The 20422-nt window shown below is 51.8% G+C and overlaps 1 protein-coding gene and 1 long non-coding RNA gene across 6 annotated transcripts in view; one reads left to right on the top strand and one right to left on the bottom strand.

Annotated features, from left to right (window-relative positions):
• Positions 1-20422, bottom strand: part of TRPV3 (transient receptor potential cation channel subfamily V member 3) — a 51342-nt gene that overhangs the window by 9784 nt on the left and 21136 nt on the right. For all 5 annotated transcript variants that reach the window (XM_077969948.1, XM_028835884.2, XM_028835886.2 and 2 more), the window contains 8 exons: positions 16974-17114; positions 13879-14159; positions 11290-11466; positions 10107-10265; positions 9300-9401; positions 7240-7313; positions 4321-4486; positions 445-511 (listed from right to left, as the gene is read on the bottom strand). In XM_077969948.1, the coding sequence (XP_077826074.1) occupies positions 445-511; positions 4321-4486; positions 7240-7313; positions 9300-9401; positions 10107-10265; positions 11290-11466; positions 13879-14159; positions 16974-17114 (1167 nt within the window). The remainder of the gene's footprint in view (positions 1-444; positions 512-4320; positions 4487-7239; positions 7314-9299; positions 9402-10106; positions 10266-11289; positions 11467-13878; positions 14160-16973; positions 17115-20422) is intronic.
• On the top strand, positions 11621-15245 carry LOC144335260 (uncharacterized). The gene is made up of 2 exons (XR_013405990.1): positions 11621-11971; positions 13040-15245. It is a non-coding gene; the product is annotated as an uncharacterized LOC144335260 (long non-coding RNA).

The following is a 20422-nucleotide window of genomic DNA, read 5'->3' on the forward strand; positions in this document are numbered from 1 at the left end:
CCCAAAGGAAGTTGCCTCAGGGCATTACTTTGCTCCTACTTTGCAAAGACCATCAGTCGAGTTTCTGTGGACTTTAGTTTCCCCATCTGTAAAATGAGGCTGAAAACACTTGCAGGACCTGTCTTAGGTCGTGAGGGCCACATAAGCAATGAATGGGAAAGCCAGAGGTGTACACCACACAGTGAAGCTGGATTATGAGTGGCTGGCCTGGTTCAAATTCCGGAGTCTCTAAGCCTCAGCTATCTTATGATCGGGGCGACGACTCCCACTTGATCAAGTTGTTGAGAGAAGTAAAAAGGTAATGCTTGGAAAATGCCAAGCTTGGCAGGTGCCCCACTGGTAGCTGGTCTAATTGCTGCTGAGGCCACCATGTGCTTTGTCATTTTGACATCTGAATAAAGTGTTTATAAATGTGGGAGTTACTATCATTTATAAATCAATTACCTACTCCAAATCCAAGCAAAAAAACGATATATACGAACAAGAACTTCAAAACATCATGCAAAATGACCTACAAAGAAATAAACATAATTCAAGAGTAAGATATAAGCACATATTTACGGTCCCCTGATCTTCCTGCTTCCCACCCTCTCCCACCTCCCCCCTAACCATCTCCTCACTCACTTAGGCCACTCTCCCTTCCCCCAGCCAAATCCTCCTGATGCTCCAACACTCAGCTCTGAATCCCACCTCCTCCAGGAAGCCTTCTGTTTCTGCTCTAGCCCCAGGTTCTCTTCTCCCTGTGATTCACCCTGTGCCTTTCACCATAGGGTCTCACATCTGGAATCCTCACATTCCTGGGGGCAGTGGCATGCTGGAGCCAGCTCACAACAGCTCGCAATAGCTGTTAACTTCTCATGAAGCTTGTGAGCTGGTTGTTAAACACAGCCATTATTCAGAACTAAATCAAACTTTCAGTTATACGATGAATAAGTTCTGGGATCTAATGGACAGCATGATGGCTGTAGTTAATACTGTGTTGTGGATTAGAAATTTGCTAAGAGAATAGATCACAAATGTTCTCACCCCACAAAGAAATGGCAACTATGTGAGGCGATGGGTATGTTAACTAATTTGAAATTGGGAATCATTTCATAATATATACCTATATCAAATCCTCACATTGTATATCTTAAATTTATACAATTATATATGTCAACTATACCTCAATAAAGTTGGGGATAAGGCCGGGCGCAGAGGCTCACGTCTGTAATCCTAGTACTTTGGGAGGCCAAGGCGGGCGGATCACGAGGTCAGGAGATCAAGACCATCCTGGCTAACACAGTGAAATTCTGTCTCTACTAAAAATACAAAAAATTAGCCGGGTGTGGTGGTGGCACCTGTAGTCCCAGCTACTCAGGAGGCTGAGGCAGGAGAATGGGGTGAACCCGGGAGGCGGAGCTTGCAGTGAGCTGAGATCCGGCCACTGCACTCCAGCCTGGGCGACAGAGCAAGACTCCATCTCAAAAAAAAAAAAAAAAAAAGAAGAAGAAAAAGTTGAGGATAAATTATTATTTGTATTGCCAAAAAATTAAACCATATAAAACTTACAATTAAATAAAGTAAGTTTTATTTAAAACAGAGACAAGCCGGGCGCAATGACTCAAGCCTATAATCCCAACACTTTGAGAGGCCGAGGTGGGTGGATCGCCTGAGGTCAGGAGTTGGAGGCCAGCCTGGCCAACATGGCAAAACCCCGTCTCTACTAAAAATACAAAAATACAAAAAAAAAAAAAAAATACAAAGGTGGCACTCACCTTTGATCCCAGCTACTCCAGAGGCTGAGGAAGGAGAATTGCTTGAACCCAGGAGGAAGAGGTTGCAAGGAGCCTAGATCGTGCCACTGCACTCCAGCCTGGGAGGCAGAGCAAGACTCCATCTCAAAAAATTAATTAATTAATTTAATTAAATAAAACAAAGACAATAAATGTTCAAAACTCATCCCTGTCTAGTTATTTCACTATATTTACAATTGTGTGTGCTTTTGAGGTTACTTATCTCTATGATAGCCATATGGCGGGAATTCTAGAGTGGCGTGGATCTGCATGTTTCTCCCTAACTCCACGTCCGGTAACATAATGTTGGTAGCTGGAAACTGGCCCTGGGAGGAGAACAGTAGTCTGCCCTTCTCTTCGATTTCACTTTCTGCAGTTTTGGTTGCCTGTGGTCAACTAAGACCCAGAAATCTTACACACAATACAATATTCTGAAAGAGAGAGACAACGCTCACCTACTTTTATTACAGTGTATTGTTATCGTTGTTCTGTTAGTTATTGCCATTAATATCTCTGTGCCTAATTTATAAAATACATTTTATAAATTCCACATAGCCAGTTGAGTCTTAAAATCATTTGTTGCTTCCCCCCACCCGCCCCCAGCACTTTGGGAGGCCGAGGCAGGCGGATCACCTGAGGTCAAGAGTTGGAGACCAGCCTGGCCAACATGGTGAAACCCCGTCTCTACTAAAAATACAAAAATTAGCTGGGCCTGGTGGCGCACACCTGTAGTCCCAGCACACCTGTAGTCCCGCTGGGGCGGGAGAATTGCTTGAGCCCGGGAGGCAGAGGTTGCAGTGAGCCAAGATCGCACTATTGCACTCCAGCCTGGGTGACAGAGCGAGACTCAGTCACAAAAAAAAAAAAAAAAAAAGCAAAAGTGTATTCTAAGACTCAACTGGCTAAGTGAAATTTACAATAAACTGTATTGTATAGTATATTTTCATTATTTGCATAGATGTATATGTATAGGAAAAAACAGCATATTATATAGGGTTTGGTACTATCTGCAGTTTCAGGCATTCATGGGGGGTCTTAGAACATTTTCCCCAAGAATAAGGCGGGGCTACTGTATTTACATCATGAAAATTAGTAAATGCCACAAATCAGAGATTGATTGACTCATTGTTTTGTTGATATCTAGATCTAAATGATTTAAGACAGTAATGGAGAAACTATTAATCCAGATCAAATTTAAAATGTGTTCTGTCCACAGCCTTTACATTGTGTATAGCACAAAAATACCAACAGAATATTCTTCTGATATTTGCAAACTAGTATCCAATTCAGCAAAGAAGTTGCTCACATCATTGATAAACAAGTAAAGTTCAACATAAATCTTAATTGTTTTACTTTAATCACTGCTTATAAAGAAAAATCTCAACCAACATTCATATCTGAACAGCACTCTTCTGTCAATTGCAACCAAAAGTTGACAACAAAAACTAGAATTCAATAAAAAGCAACAAATAGGCCGGACGCAGTGGTTCACGCCTGTAATCCTAACACTTTGGGAGGCCGAGGCGGGTGGATCACCTGTTCAGGAGTTTGAGACAATCCTGGCCAACATGGTGAAATCCCATCTCCACTAAAAATACAAAAAAAGCTGGGCGCGGTGGCTCAAGCCTGTAATCCCAGCACTTTGGGAGGCCGAGACGGGCGGATCACGAGGTCAGGAGATCGAGACCATCCTGGCTAACACGTTGAAACCCCGTCTCTACTAAAAAATACAAAAAGCTAGCCGGGCGAGGTGGCGGGCGCCTGTAGTCCCAGCTACTCGGGAGGCTGAGGCAGAAGAATGGCGTAAACCCGGGAGGCGGAGCTTGCAGTGAGCTGAGATCCGGCACTGCACTCCAGCCCGGGCGACAGAGCGAGACTCCGTCTCAAAAAAAATAAATAAATAAATAAAATAAAAATAAAAATACAAATACAAAAATTATCCAGGCATGGTGGTGCATGCCTGTGATCCCAGCTACTCTGGAGGCTGAGGCGGGAGAATTGCTTGAACCCAGGAGGAAGAGGTTGCAGTGAGCCAAGATCGCACCACTGCACTCCAGCCTGGGCAGCAGAGCGAGACTCAATCTCAAAAAAAAAAAAAAAAAAAAAAAAAGCAACAAATTATTCTAAGACTCAACTGGCTACGTGGAATTTACAATAAACTGTATTGTATATTTTCATTATTTTCAAATTGCGTGATACATATCCTTTACATAGTAAACTGTATGATAAGTGTATGTGTATACGTACATACACGTATATATATACATATTCCACCCACACACACACACACACACACAGAGCGGTTGTTAAATGTTTACCAGCACACCACTGCCCAGGAGTGAGAACATTCCTCCACGAAGTGTACCCCTCCCCAGCGCCCCACAAGCCTGGGGGATTTAAGGTCTGGACACGTAAAGCCTGACGGAAAGCAAAGGGAGCGCATGGCATTCGGGAGAAAGAGCAAGTGACCTGCCCCTCTTCCTCTCCAGATCTCAGTTTCCCCATCTGAAAAAGGGCCCTCCCGCCGGCACAGCTCCCAACGCACCTTCTGGATCATGACGCTGTACATGCCCATGGACTGGAACCCCCTCGTGTAGTAGAGCATGTTAGCCCAGCCCAGGGCCATGGCCAGCACGAGGCAGGCGAGGTACTCTTTGTAGGCAAACAAGTACAAGAAGACAGACAGTATCACAAGCACAGCTTGGATAAAACTGTTCAGGAGACACAGGAAACACGGGCCTTACTTACTTCTCAGCATCAGGGCAAAGATATGCAAATCCCCCAAACCTCCCTTAAACCCCCTAAGCAGTCATCCCAGTGACGGAGATCCATTTGGCTACCGTAGAATTCAGCCTGTAGAGACAGCACCAGATGCCAGTCACAGCAAGTGGTAAGCTGATTGCAGCTGGTGGGGACTTAAAATAAAAACACACATTCACAGGGCCGCAGAAGATTCTAGGGTGCTGCCCCGGAGGCCCTATATTTTTTAAATTACCCACATGGGCCTGGCGTAGTGGTTCACGCCTGTAATTCCAACACTTTGGGAGGCCGAGGTAGGAGAAGCGCTTCAGGCCAGGAGTTCAGGACCAGCCTGAGCGACATAGTGAGACCTTGTCTCTACAAAGAAAAAAAAAAAAAAGTAGAAAAACAATCTAAATCACCCACATAATTTCTGATTCCCACGTCGATTTGAGAACTACTGGAGTAGACTAAAGATGTGGTAAATGATTGCATTTTTAACCAAAATGACAAAAACTGCCAATATCTATACTTTTAAGCCAATTATAACAAAAGTCCCCCAAACCCTACTTTTTAAATCGTGGTGTTTTTTTTGGGGGGGTGCAGGCAGAGACCGAGTCTTGCTTTGTCACCCAGGCTGGAGTGCGGTGGTGCTTTCTCGGCTCACTGCAGCCTCCGCCTCCCAGGCTCAAACGATTCTCCTGCCTCAGCCTCCCTAGTAGCTGGGATTACAGGCGCCCACCACCACACCCGGCTCATTTTTGTATTTTTAGTAGAGACGGGGTTTCACCATGTTGGCCAGGCTGGTCTCGAACTTCTGACCTCAGGTGATCCGCCCACCTCGGCCTCCCAAAGTGCTGGGATGACAGGCGTGAGCCACCACGCCTGGCATTAAATCTTTTTAAAGTATGATATATGCTAAATGAAATAAGCTAGATGACTCCACTATATGACTCCACATATGAGGTACCTGAAATAGTCCAATTCACAGGGAAAGAAGGAAGAATGGTGGTTACAGGGGGCCAGGAAAGGAGAGGAATAGGGGCTGTTGTTTAATGGGTATGGAGTTTCAGTTTTGCAGGACAAAAACAGGTCTGAAGACTGCCCAACAATGTGAATGTACTTCAAAGTATTAATTTGTATGCTTAAAAAACGGTTATGGCCGGGCGCGGTGGCTCACGCCTGTAATCCCAGCACTTTGGGAGGCTGAGACGGGCGGATCACGAGGTCAGGAGATCGAGACCATCCTGGCTAACACGGTGAAACCCCGTCTCTACTAAAAAATACAAAAAACTAGCCGGGCGAGGTGGCGGGCGCCTATAGTCCCAGCTACTCGGGAGGCTGAGGCAGGAGAATGGCGTGAACCCGGGAGGCGGAGCTTGCAGTGAGCTGAGATCCGGCCACTGCACTCCAGCCTGGGTGACAGAGCGAGACTCCGTCTCAAAAACGGTTATAATGCTAACTTTTATGTTACGTGTATTCTACCACAATTAAGTTTTGTTTGTTTTTGGTTTTTTTTTTTTTTTTTTTTTTTTTTGAGACGTAGTGTCGCTCTATTGCCCAGGCTGGAGTGCAGTGGCACGATCTCAGCTCACTGCAGCCTCTGCCTCCCGGGTTCAAGCAATCCTCCTGCCTCAGCCTCCCAAGTAGCTGGGATTACAGGTACATGCCACCATGCCTGGCTAATTTTTGTATTTTTTGTAGAGAGAGGGGGGTTTCACCAGGCTGGTTTCGAACTCCTGACCTCAGATGATCCACCCACCTTGGCCTCCCAAAGTGCTGGGATTACACGCACGAGCTATCGTGCCTGGCCCATGGTTAAAATGTGTTTAAGTACAATATATCGCAAACATACAAAATCAAAATCTACTCCTACACAGTCATATGCAGACGTCGGGATAAAAACACCGTCTTATAACATCAGGCAGTTTCCGAAATTATAAAACAGCTAACAAAAGTCACAACACAGGCACGGTTGTAAGAGAAATCATCGGATTCATCAACTGCGTTTTAGACTGAAACGAGGAAGAATGTCTCCCTGCACGCTAACAAAACAAATAAGAAGCAGAAGAGGCCAGCGCAGGAGCTCATGCCTGGAATCCCAGCACTCTGGGAGGCCGAGGCAGGCAGCTCACTTGAGGTCAGGAGTTCAAGACCAGCCTGACCAACATGGCGAAACCCCGTCTCTACTAAAAATATAAAAAGTAGCCAGGTGTGGTGGCACACGTCTGTAATCCCAGCTACTCGGGAGGCTGAGGAAGGAGAATTGCTTGAATCCGGAAGGTGGAGGTTGCAGTGAGCTGAGGTCACACCATTGCACTCCAGCCTGGGCAACAAAAGTGAAACTCCATCTCAATTAAAAAAAAAAAAAATCCATAAACAGGACTGCTAAGGCTGTTCCTGCCTTCTCCACTCCATGCTGCCTTCTGCTTGGGGCTCCGTGACGGGTGGAGTCGGCCATCATCACCACCTCGGCCTCCCAGAGTGCTGGAATTACAGGCATGAGCCACTGCGCCCGGCAGCCCTGACGTTTTCTGACCCTCTCCATGGGCGTCTACGTGTCTCCTGCTGGGAGGAAGACAGGAGAGCCCTGGCGTGTAACCACGGCAGAGTGACTGGGACATGGTGGCACGGCAGGCTGGTTGTTCCAGGGGGACGCGGCAGCTGCCATACAGGACACCAACCCTGCCTGTGAGGCGATAACCGAGGGGCCAGACCTACTTACAAGACAAAGTGAAACCAGGCATCCGAGAGGATGGACTGCAGATCCGAGGGTCTCAGCAGGAAGATGGCAATGCCCTAAGGCCAGGAAGGAAAGACAAACTGCACCCTCTTCATGACCCTCACCAGGGGGCTGAGCCTCTGCATGACCCTCACCGGGGAGCTGAGCCTCTGCGTGACCCTCACTCGGAGTAGCTGAGTCTCTGCGTGACCCTCACCGGGGAGCTGAGGCTCTGCATGACCCTCACGAGGGAGCTGATTCTCTGCATGACCCTCACCGGGGAGCTGATTCTCTGCATGACCCTCACCAGGGAGCTGAGCAGGGGGTGCTTCCCCAGGACCAAGACTCAGTGAGGGCTGAATGTGCAAAGGCCGGGCTAGAGTCCAGGTGGTGGATCTGAAAGGGGACCTGTGCCTGGGGGGCGTAGGCACCTCCACGGTGAAGGTGAACGCTCCCTCCAATATTCTCACCTCCCTCACTCCTTACCCCATCCTCACCCCAGAACCTGCAAAGCGGTACTATCACTACAGCCACCTTCCACTTCCCAAATCCAGCCTAGCGTTCCAGCCTCCGAGCCTTTGCTCATGCTGTTCCCCATACCCACCTTGTAATGACTTTGTCCTCATTGTCCTCGTGCCCAATCCTAACCCACCAGAGTAAGTGCCATCTCTGCCTTCAAGCATCTCTACCATTCCCTGTCCCCAGATAAAAGTCACCCCCTTCCTCTGAACACTGATCTGAACCCAGCTTAGGGTCTTTTTTGGTCTATCATAAAGTCTTGATGTTTATGCCCATGCTATGTCCCCCATCAGGCTGTGAACTCAAAGACAGCAAACTCGTCCCATCCCTGTCACCTCCTCCAGGGCCACTCATATATAGAAGGTGCTCAGATTATATGTGTTGATTCATTGGATGGACAGATGGATGGATGGATGGATGGATGGACGGAAGGACGGATGGATGGAAGGATGGAAGGATGGATGGATGGATGGATGGATGGATGGATGGATGGATGGATAGATGCATAGATGGATGGATGGGTGGATGGATGGATGGATAGATGGAAGGATGCATGGATGCATGGATGCATGGATGCATGGATGGATGGATGGATGGATGGATGGATGGATGGATAGATGGAAGGATGGATGGATGGATGGATGGATGGATGGAAGGAAGAAAGGAAGGAAGGAAGAAAGGAAGGATGGATGGATGGAAGGATGGATGGATGGATGGATGGATGGATAGATGCATAGATGGATGGATGGGTGGATGGATGGATGGATAGATGGAAGGATGCATGGATGCATGGATGGATGGATGGATGGATGGATAGATGGAAGGATGGATGGATGGATGGATGGATGGAAGAAAGGAAGGAAGGAAGAAAGGAAGGATGGATGGATGGATGGAGAGATGGAAGGATGAATGGATGGATGGATGCATGGATAGATGGAAGGATGGATGGATGGATGGATGGATGGATACATGGAAGGATGGATGGATGGATGGATGGAAGGATGGATGGATGGATGGATGGATAGATGGATGGAAGGAAGGACGGATGGATGGATGGATGGATGGAAGGAAGGAAAGATGGATGGATGGATAGATGGAAGGATGCATGGATGGATGGATGGATGGACAGATGGAAGGATGGATGGAGAGATGGAAAGATGGTTGGATAAAGGATAGAAGGATGGTTGGTAAGGATAAGCGGGCATGTGAATGGATGAATGAGTGGCTGAGTCCATGAAAGAGGGCAGGTGATCGGATGGGTGGATGGGGGTGGAAGAGGACAAGGGACACTGAGTGGCTGGGAAGGTAGATACACGGTGGATAGCTGGGCAGATGGATAGGGAAGTAGATGAATGAAGTAGGTAGGATAGGCCAGTCTTATCCATTTTTTCCCAATTTATAACTCAGAAAGCTAAGGCTTGGGAAGGAAACGCCTCCCTGAAGCCCCCCAGCAGTAACGGCAGAGCAGACAGGGATGGAGGCCAGGCCTGCTATCACCTGCCTGCCTCGCGGGGTGGTCTGGAGGGGCCGAGTGACCCACTCACCTCTTTCACGGAGATGCACGTGGCCCAGATGAGTACGAACATCCTCCCGAGGAGCTGCAGCCACCCCATCTTGTGCGTCAGGGCCAAGGGGTGCGGGAGGGCCTGGGGGGATAGCAGAGGGGTGGTCGGAACAGGGAGTAAGGTGGACCGGGCTGGCACCAACTCTACAGGGACCAACACACAGATAAAACACTCAAGCCAGGCCGGAGGCCAGCACGAAACCCGATCTCTGTACAGAGCGAGAAAAGGAGGAGCAGCTCCCTGACCCCACCCTCCCCACCCTTGATGGAAACCCATAACTCTACAACGACAAGTATCAGCCAATCGGTGCTAACAACCCTCACACTCCATTGCAATAGCCTTTCCAGAACCCATTCATATCCAGACACTCAACACGGCCTCACCGCACCATTCAATAAAGCCGAGGCTCCGTGCCCCACGTGACGCATGGGAAGCCGAGGCCCGGCAGGCAGGGAGAGCTTATCGTCCTCCCATTTCCTGCAGCCCTCACAGCAGAGACACCCAGTCAGTTCTGTATTTTGACAGAGACCCTGGGCAGGGCCTGAGTCTCCGAATTCTCCAACTTTCCCCCCCAACATGGGTCTGCCTGGAACTCAGCACCTAGGGTTTAGCCCAACTAAGCACCGAAGACTTACTCAGTTCCCTAGAAAATGTGAAGGACAACTGGGGACCCCACCCAAATCTCCTGGCCTCTCTGGGCCTCAGTTTTCCCACCTGCACGTGGGGCAGCTCCAAGCCCCGCCAGCTCTGACCGCCCCATTTCTCCCCTCCACGGGGCCCACGTACCTCCTCCTCCCGGGGGCGGTAGTACGAGACGAGGGTCAGGGTGATGTTGTAGAAGAAATAAAAGCAGAAGGACAGAAAGAACATGTACTTGGCAAATTTCTTCCACTTCATCCGCAGCAGCGTGTGCAGTGGCTCCAGGGTCAGCATCTCATGCCGGTTCTAGGGGTAGAATGCCACCAGTCACCATGGAGATGAGGGACAGAAGGAGCGACCGTTTGCTAAAGGCCTGTGGGAGCTCTGAGGCAGTGCCCCTTCTGCCGGGGTCCATCATTATGCCCAGTGGACTGGTTTGGCTGGAAATGCTGGGAGGGCGATTTCCGGCTCCTGAGGCTCCTCCCACGGTACTCGGGCAGTACTCAGAGGCCGCAGGAGCCTGGGCTTGAGGACTCGATGCACAGCAGAAAGTGGAGGATAGAAGCGGGCAGGAGGTAGTGACAGGGGTTCCAGCCCCAGTTTGCCCCTCCTTTGCTGTGTGACCTTAGGACAGCCCCTGACTCTCTCTGGGCCTCAGACTCCTCACCTATAAAACTCCTAACAATCCCTGTCCTACCAACCAGGCTGCCGTGAGGGTCTGGGAAGACCCAAGGCAAGGAGACTCTGGGAAGCATGACTCTCGGTAAAGTATGGAGGAGGAAGACCCAGCCTGCTGCCTCACTTCCCCCAAGAGCTGAACGCCTCTCGTAGCTGCTCCTCTCTTCACCTTCGGTGGCACCAAACGCTCCCCTCCAGCCTCCTCCAGGAAGGCCTCCCTGATTGCTTCTCAGCGCACCCTCTGACCCTCATTTGGGACCAGGTTTTGGGGAAGAAAGAATTCTAAGCCTGACCATATACACCAACAGGGGGGTGGGAGAGAAACAATATGGAAAGGATCAACCCCAACCACCCTGTCACCCACACCCACACCCAAACAGCCCCGGATACTGGGACCGGAAGACCCCCACCTGCCCCCACCACCACCACTCAGGTCTACAGTCCAAGGTCAACCAGGAAGAGGCGGGCCCAGCATCTGTCCCAGGCCTCGCCCTTTCTGTGCCTGAATCTGCCCACTGAGGCAGCAGAGTGGGGGATGCAGACACGGGGCGGTGGAGCTGGCAGCACTGGGTCTTCCCAGCGTCCTCGGAGCCCCTGGCCTGAGGTCCAGCCCTCTGTTCCCTGCCCTTCCCTGCCTGCTCAGAAGACCCACGTCGATGTTGGTGTTGTAGACGGTGATTTCCAGCACGGAGTTGTCCGTGGTGGTGTCCACGTTGGTGAGGTCGTAGAGGGAGGACGACACGGGTCCGTATGCCCAGTCAGTGAACTTCCTGGACAGGCTCCGGAGCCGCTTCTCCTTGATCTCACGACTGAGGATGTACTTCAGGATCTGGGACAAGACGAGGAACAACTGTCAGCTGCAGAACAGGGGCTTGAGGCCAACAGGGCTGGACCAGCCAGAGGTGGGCTGGGCCCAGGAGATACTCCCGCCCAGGATGGGTGGAGACCTGCCTCTGCGCCTGGCACGACGGCCCCTGGGCCCCGTCTTTATCTGCGGAATGTGCACACAGCTTGCTGTTCTGCCCATCTCACTGGGGGATGTGAACACCGGGGACAAAAGGTGTGAAGGTTCTTCACAGGCTGCAGCAAGCTGCACAATCGGCTTGAAACGCCTCACGCCAGCTGGGGCCCCAGTTCAGTGAAAACTCCAGGCACTGATGATTTTTTAGAAACAGTTTCCGTTTGCTCTGGACTTGAGAAGAAGCCAGAAGTGTTCTCAGTGTCCCCAGCTCACCGTAAGCCAAGACCCTTCCAGCTGTGGCTCACTGCTCTGGCCAGACAGCTGGTGACGAGAAACGCCACGCCCCACAGGGAGGCCCGCGGGACTTCGGTAGGTCAGTGATCCTCAAACTCTGTTGCATGTTGGGGTCGCTGGGAAACTTAGAAATTCCCACAGCATGGGCCAGGTGCAGTGGCTCACGCCTGTAATCCCAGCACTTTGGGAAGCCAAGGAGGGGCGGGTCATTCGAGGTCAGGAATTGAGACCAGCCTGGCCAACGTGGTGAAACCCCATCTCTACTAAAAATACAAAAATCAGCCGGGCGTGGGGGTGCATGCCTGTAATCCCAGCTACTCAGGAGGCTGAGGCAGGAGAGTCGCTTGAACCTGGGAGGCGGAGGTTGCCGTGAGCCAAGACTGTGCCACTGCACTCCAGCCTGGGCGATGAAGTGAGAGTCTAGTCTCAAAAAAAAAAAAAAATTCCCACAGCATCAACTAATGAAATCAAAATCTCCAGGGTGGGACCCAGGAGAAGCTTCCTGGCTAGTTCCAAAGTGCAGGCTGGATGCAGAGCCGCTGTCTCTGGCTCCTACTTCCAAAAAGCTGAGCCCTGGGTTACCCCCGGATGAGACATGGGCTTCCTAGGGCACCAACTCAAGACCCAAGAGGAAGGGACTGTTGGGAAGGACAGTGTCAGAGATCTGGCCTCACAAGGCCCCGTGGGTTCCCATCCCATCTGTCATGAGGGCCCAGGCAGAGAGCTTCTAGGGATAAGGCCAGGTCTCTCCGTCCCGCACCCCAGCCTATAAAAGCCCCAGGACGGTGGCCAACCTGGGTAGCATCCAGGAAAGTTTTTTGGAGGACACGGAACAGAGGAGGGATGCGGGGGACAGGTGCCTCCCCCAGGCCAGCCACAGCGGGCACACTGTCCCCTAGAAAACAAGGGGGTCCTGGGGCCATGCTCCATGCAGGAAGCCTCCTCCCCGGGCTGGGGTGGCAGGGACAGCACCCGCCACAGTGGCACACAGGGAAGATGGCCTTGGAGAAGGCTCCTTCTGCAACCACAAGCTGACTCTTCAAAGCCCCAGCAAGCTGTGACCCTGAGGGTAGGCAGGAGCTGCGGGGAGGCAGACACACAATTCCTCCTCTGTTGAAGCAGTTCTCCATCTCCTCCTCCCCCACAGGCGAATCAAAAGGCCCCTTGTGGGCCCCAGGCCTGACTACTTGGGACAGGACCAAGGCCCTCGGGGCAGCTAACCAGGGAGGCGGGTACCCTGAGGCTGGCACAGCTGCAATTACTTAACAGCCACCACCCCCCAGTGTCCTCTGGTGGCGTCCCAGGAGCCACAGCCTCCTCGCAGAGGAGTGAGACAGTGAGGCTGAGGAACACACTTAGACCCCAGAATCCGTCCCCTAAGAACGTCTCAGACCAAGCCATGACACCGGCCCCTGAAAGAGATCCGAGCCCAGCCCTGCTCAAGTCTTCACCAAGGCTCCCAGCTAAGCCTCGGTTATCTCAGCCACATCACACAAGGCAAGAAGGGCCCAAAGCAGCCACACTCTCGGCTGGGGACACGGCACAGAGTTCCAGCCGGACAAACAGGCTGGAGTCTCTCCATGACTGGGAGATGGCAGCATATTAGCTCTGGGCCCAGAGCAGCCATTCTGGAACTCCCGTCCCCGTGAGAGGCAGAAGGCCCCAAGGGCCACCCACTCAGCCCTGCTGGGGCTTCTGTGTCACCTCAGCCTCAGACTCCCCCAGCCTAAGGACAAGAGATGGAAACGCGGCGTATTAGGGACTGAAGTCTAGAGAGTGGGCTGCATCTCACCAGCTCCGCGTGGCCCCTCAGAACAAACCCACCTCGGGCCGCCACGCCACTGCATTTCTGGACCTAAGTCTGGGACCTTCTCAAGGCTGAGGCTGTGGTCTCTGAATCCCCGATAGGGCCCCCGGCGCTGAGAGAGTGGCAGCTGTGCCTCCTGACCTCCCGACCTCCCGCTTCCCCATGCCCCATGGCCCCACCTCGGCCTTGCCCATCTTGGCGGCCAGCTGCAGCGGCGTGAGGCCATCGTTGTTGCGAGTGGTCTCCAGCTCCCAGTTGCCACTCCGCAGTAGAATCATGTCATACATGCGCTTCACAAAGTCGTTCTGCGTCTTGAAGTCCTCGGCCACGGTCACCAGGGCGTGGAGGATGTTGTTGCCCCGCGAGTCCTGCGAGGTGATGTCCGTCTGCTCGTGGTCCATCAGCAGCTGCACAATCTCGGGCTGGTTGGTGCAGGCTGCCAGGGCCAGGGGCGTCTCACCTGGCGGGTGAGCACATTGAAGCTTGGTTCTCTCATGGGCCGGAAGCAGCGTCCCCCAAGACCCAGGACTGGGGCCCATATCCTATCTCAGCAGGACTGGCAACTCAGGTTCCCTGGCCCTCTCCCCATCTTCCGCTTCTATGGGGAAGAGTGAAGCTAGATCACGGCAGTACCCTCCTAACTGGCCTCCCTGTCTCCACCCTGGCCTTTTAATACTCTGCTCAGCACAGCAGCCAGATCAATCTGCTAGTGCCTCTCCCAGAATGAAAGCTCAGGTTCCAACGGCAGCCCACTAAGCCCTGCATCCTCTGACCTCCTCTCCCCATCACTCACTCCCTCCGGCCACAATGGCCTTCTTCCACCTCCTCCAACAGGAGGCCCCGGGTCCTTCGCTCGTCTATCCCCTCTGCCTGTAGATAGTCGAGTCACTCACTCCCTCACCTCCTTCACGTCCTTGCTCAAACATCACCTTTCAATGAGCCACCCTAAACACTGTTTAAAATTAAAATCCACCCTCCTCTTGCCCCAGACAGAACTCCTCATTCCTTGTCCTCTGCTTTACTTTTTTTTTTTTTTTTTTTTTTTTTTTTTTTTTTTGAGACAGAGTCCTACTATGTCACCAGGCTGGAGTGCAGTGGTGCGATCTCGCCTCACTGCAACCTCCACCTCCTGGGTTCAAGCAATTCTCCTGCCTCAGCCTCCCGAGTAGCTGGGACTACAGGCGTGCACCACCACGCCCGGCTACTTTTTGTATTTTTAGTAGAGACGGGGCTTCCCCACGTTGGCCAGGATAGTCTTGAACTCCTGACCTCGTGATCTACCTGCCTCGGCCTCCCAAAGTGCTGGGATTACAGGTGTGAGTCACGGCACCCGGTCCACTTTGTATTTTTTAAGAGCACTTAACATTTTGCATCATACTATATAAAATGCTTATTTATAATGCTTGTTACCGATGGTCTCTCCCTGTCTAGAATGTAAGCTCCATGAGGGCAAGGATTTCTGTTTTGTTCAGTGATATATTTCAAATACCTAGAACAGTACCTGATGTAGATAGTAAGTGCTCAATAAATGCTTGTTAAGAACAAATAAGGCAAGTGACTCACATGAGGTCACACAGCAAGCCTGGGACACGACCAGTCCTGGACACCAGGTCTTCAGCTGCCTCCCCTCTCCTCACCCCACCCAACAAATGCTTCTCAACACCAGCTCCAACCAGGTCCTATGCAGGACAATGAGGGCACACTATGAACTGGACAAGACCCTGTTTTCCAGGACACCCACACCTGGACATCCAGGGCTGCCCAGAGCGCAGACTAGCTAGTCCTGCTGATCAAAAAAACCACCCAGAAGGTAATCCCAGCTGCTCAGGAGGCTGAGGCATGAGAATCGCTTGAACCCAGGAGGCAGAGGTTGCAGTGAGCCAAGATGGTGCCACTGTGCTCCAGCAGCCTGGGCAACAGAGTGAGACTCCATCTCAAAAAAAAAAAAAAACCACCCAGAAGAGAAAACAGATGGGTGATCATCAGTCAGGCAAGACTGGGTGGGAGGAGGGGTCTCCTCTGCAACAAAGTTGCACAGAGAAATTTTTGAGTGTGAGGGAGCCATTTGTTCCCTGTCCTGATTGCAGTGGTGGTTAACCAACTCGAGGACGCATTGTGAAAATGAACAGAACTGTCCTCTAAAACGGGTGACTTACACTCTATCCAAATTATGCATATCATTTTTTTTTTTTCCTAGAGCATCCTAACCCCAGTCGCTTCTGGACTCTGTGACTTGTCAGGCAGGGGAACTCTGCCCTCTCACTCTTGACTACCTCTCTGCAGTCCTGAGAAGCACTGGGCCCAGGCACAGAGGTCAGAGCTGGAGGCCAGGACATCTAAGTCAATGCCCTGCTACCCTGGGGCAAGTCCTTTCCCTTCACAGAGCCTTCTCCTCACCTGTAAAATGGGGCTCCCTCCTCAGACTCCCTCCCAGGTCTCTGTTCCCTCAGAGGGCTGCCCAGGACGATGCTTCTAAGACCACCAGATGACACCCCGGAACATGGACTCCTCCCCAAACACCTCCTCCCAGCCCCTCCTTCTCTGGTCCACCCTGGTGTCCTGCTCAGATGGACATGCCCAGCCTCCTCCCCTCCCAGCTCTGTCTTCTGGGGCACCAGAGCCTCTTAAGGCAGGGGCAGTGAGGGTAGAGGTCAGAGCGAGGTGGCCCCTCCCTTCCTCCCTCCTTCCTTCCTTTCTCTCCCTCCTCCCTCCTTCCTCCCTCTCCTCCCTCCTTCTCCCCCTCTCCCTTCCTCCCTCTCCCGCCTCCCTCCTCCCTCCTTCCTTCCTCTCCTCCCTCCTTCTCCCCCTCTCCCTTCCTCCCTCTCCCGCCTCCCTCCTCCCTCCTTCCTCCCTCCCCCTCCTCCCTTCCTCCTTCCCTCTTCCTTCCTCCCTCCTCCCTCCCTCTCACTCCTCCCTCTCCCTCCTCCTCCCTTCCTCCCTCCTTGCTGCTTCCCTCTTCCTTTCTCCCTCTTCCTCCTCCCTCTCCCTCCTCCCTCCCTTCCTCCTTCCCTCTTCCTTCCTCCTTCCTCCCTCTCCCTCCTCCCACTCCCTCTCCCTTCTCCTCCCTTCCTCCCTCCTTCCTGCTTTCCTCTTCCTTCCTCCCTCTCCCTCCTCTCTTCCTTCCTCTCCTTCCTCCCTTCCTTCCTCCCTTCCTTCCTCCTTCGTCCTTTCCTCTTCCTTCCCCCCTCCTCCCTCTTTCCTTCCTCCCTCCTCCCCCACTTCCTCTCCCTCCTCCCTCCTCCCAGACTCCGCGCCAGGCGGGGGCGGCACCCACCGAAGTAGAAGCCTTCGTGCTGGTACTTGGGGTTGAAGAAGGCGCCCTTGGCGTGGGCGTTGACGTCGGCGCCGGCGGCGATGAGCACGGCCGCGATGTCCCCCTGGCGCCGCTCGATGGCGATGTTCAGCGCCGTCTGCCCTGCGGACCGGGCCGGGACGCGCGGAGCCTCAGCGCCGGGAACCGGGGCCTCTTGCCCCCCGTCTCTGGCCTGCATACCCTCCCCGAACCCATGGGGACATCAGAGCTCCGGTCTGTGTCGCCGGCTACCAGGAATCCCAGCCTCATTCTTTGCTTCCTTCCTGCCCGCGCGGACCCGAGGAATGTTTGTGGAGCGCCTGCTCCGCGCCCCGGCCCCAGTGCTGGGGGGTCAGGGGTGCACAAGATGCAACTTCGATTATTCCTCAAGAAGCCCGCAGTGTCACTGAGAACTAGGCGCTACGATTCAGAGGGGGGCCGGAGCTGCGGTACCCAGGGGACCCTTCCCAGCCAGAGAGCGCCAGGGGGCTTCCCAGAGCTCTCTGACCTGGGACCTCAGAAGTTTGGCCAGGCTGGGTGGGGCCAGCTCATCGGCCAGGGTGAGAGTGCAGAGCGTATGCTAAGGGCCAGAGTCACAGAAGGCCTTGAATTAGGAAACTGGCATGATGAGACTTTGGTGTATGGTGCATGGGTGTTTTCAGACCCCTCTGGCTGCATAATTGGAGGATGCGTTACAAGCAGCCGAGACCAGTGAAAGAAATAATGAGGCCTGTAATCCCAGCACATTGGGAGGCCAAAGCAGGTGGATCACCTGAGGCCAGGAGTTCAAGACCAGCCTGACCAGCATGGTGAAACCCCGTCTCTACTAAAAATACAAAATTAGCTGGGCGTGGGGGCGATGCCTGTAATCCAGCTACTCCGGAGGCTGAGGCAGGAGAATCACTTGAAGCTGGGAGGCGGAGGTTGCAGTGAGCCAAGATCACACCACTGCACTCCAGCCTGGGCAAGAAGAGTGAAACTCCATCTCAAAAAAAAAAAAAAAAAGTGAGGCCTGGACTAAGGGGAGGTGGAGGGCACAAGAAGGGTGGAGAAAGGAGGAAGCCCAAAGACCCTCAGGAGAAAGAGCCTTCAGGATGCCCAGCTGGGGAGAAAGGGGTCTCAGGTAAGATCTAGGTATCCGGCCCTGGTGGTGGGTGAATGATACGCTGGTGATACAGCAAGAGGAAAGAAGGGCAGAGGGAGGGACACTAAGCCTGCTGGAGACCAGAGAACTTCCAGATGGAAGGGACCAGAAGGCTGGAGCGGGAGAGGGTCTCAAAATGCACCACCAGAAACAGCATTTTGCAAAGAGCTGCCACCATGCCATGAACAAAAATAGTGTTGGTGGATTAAATAACTAAGCTTTAAAACAAATTAGAAAGATGGTTTATAGCTAACCTTTTGGTCGGGAAGACCTTCTTAAGCAAGATCCAAAAGGCAGAAACCATAAAGAAAAGGCTGACATCTTTGTTTACATAAAGGTTTATGGTTTTGGGGTTTTTTGGTTTTTTGTTTGTTTGTTTGTTTGTTTGTTTGACACAGGATCTGGCTGTGTCACCCAGGCTGGAGTGCAGTGGTGTGAGCATAGCTCACTGCAACCTTGAACTCCTGGGCTCAAGCGATCCTCCGGCCTCAACCTCCCAAAAGCTAGACTTTCATATTTTGCATAAGAAATGCTCTAAGACATACAGTTAATCAAAAAAAAGCAACTTGTAGACTACAGACATGATGGTACTGTTTTATGTTAAATAATTAAGTAAATAAAACTATTTCTGTGTACATATATACACACACATGTGTGGACTACAGGCCTGCACCACCGCTCCTGGCTTATTTTTAAACTTTTTTATAGAGACAGGATCTTGCCGTGTTGCCCAGGCTGGTCTTGAATTCCTGAGCTCAAGCAATCCCCCTACATCGGAGATTTCTGTATTCCTGAATGCATCCTAATGAAAGTTAAAGACAAGTGATAGGCTGGGGAAAATATTTGAGATATATAAAAAGGCAATGTGTTTTTGGACCGGGCACGGTGGCTCACACCTGTAATCCCAGCACTTTGGGAGGCTGAGGTGGGTGGATCACTTGAGGTCAGGGGTTCAAGACCAGCCTGGCCCACATGGCAAAACCCCATCTCTACCAAAAACACAAAAAAATTAGCCGAGTGTGGTGGTGCACGCCTGTAGTCCCAGCTACGTGGGAGGTTGAAACAGGAGAATCACTTGAACTCAGGAGGTGGAGATAGCGCCACTGCACTCCAGCTTGGGCTAGAGAGCGAGACTCTGTCTTAAAAAAAAAAAAAAAAAAAAGGCAGCCAGGCGCGGTGGCTCACGCCTGTAATCCCTGCACTTTGGGAGGCTGAGATGGGCGGATCATGAGGTCAGGAGATCGAGACCATCCTGGCTAACACGGTGAAACCTCGTCTCTACTAAAAGATACAAAAAATCAGCCGGGCGTGGTGGCGGACACCTGTGGTCCCAGCTGCTCGGGAGGCTGAGGCAGGAGAATGATGTGAACCCGGGAGGCGGAGCTTGCAGTGAGCCGAGATCACACCACTGCACTCCAGCCTGGGCAACAGAGCGAGACTCCATCTCAAAAAAAAAAAAAGGCAATGTGTTTTTAAAAGTCTGTAATATATTAAAAGCACCTACGAATCAATAGAAAGACAAACAACCTAAAAGAAAACTAAGATGATCAACAAGCACCTCACAGGGGAGAAGACACACAGTAACTAAACAAAGTGAAAGATGTTTGGAATCAGTGGTGATCAGGAAAATGAAAATCAGAACCGACAGAGTTAACCCTTTTCACCCCCAGACTGGAAAAGACCAAAAAAAAAAAAAGGATAATTTGCAGTATTAGTGATGAGTAGGAAATGAGTATTTCTGTAGTCTGTTGTGGGGAGAGAGTAAATTAGTATCTTTTAGAGACAAGTTTGGCAATAACTATTATAACTTTTATTTATTTATTTAAAAAAAATTTTTTTTTGAGACAGAGTCTTGCTGTGTTGCCCAGGCTGGAGTGCAGTAGCACGATCTCGGCTCCCTGCAACTCCCGCCTCCCAGGTTCAAGCGATCCTCCTGCCCCAGCCTCCCAAGTAGCTGGGATTACAAGCGTGCCCCACCACGCCCGACTAGTTTTTGTATTTTTAGTAGAGACGGGTTTTCACCATGTTGGTCAGGCTGGTCTCAAACTCCTGACCTCAGGTGATCCTCCCGCCTCGGCCTCCCAAAGTGCTGGGACTACAGGCATGAGCCACCGCACCTGGCCACTATTATAACGTCAAATGTACATGCACTTGAACCCAAATATCCCAATTCAAAATATTTTTAAAAACAAATGTGCACCTGTGCACAGGGTCATAGACAAGATCGTGCACTGTGAGAGTGTCACAACAACACGGTTGGAAACACCTGAGTGTCTGTCAATGGCGG

Source organism: Macaca mulatta, chromosome 16, assembly GCF_049350105.2.
Source record: "Macaca mulatta isolate MMU2019108-1 chromosome 16, T2T-MMU8v2.0, whole genome shotgun sequence".
Classification (NCBI taxonomy): Eukaryota; Metazoa; Chordata; class Mammalia; order Primates; family Cercopithecidae; genus Macaca; species Macaca mulatta.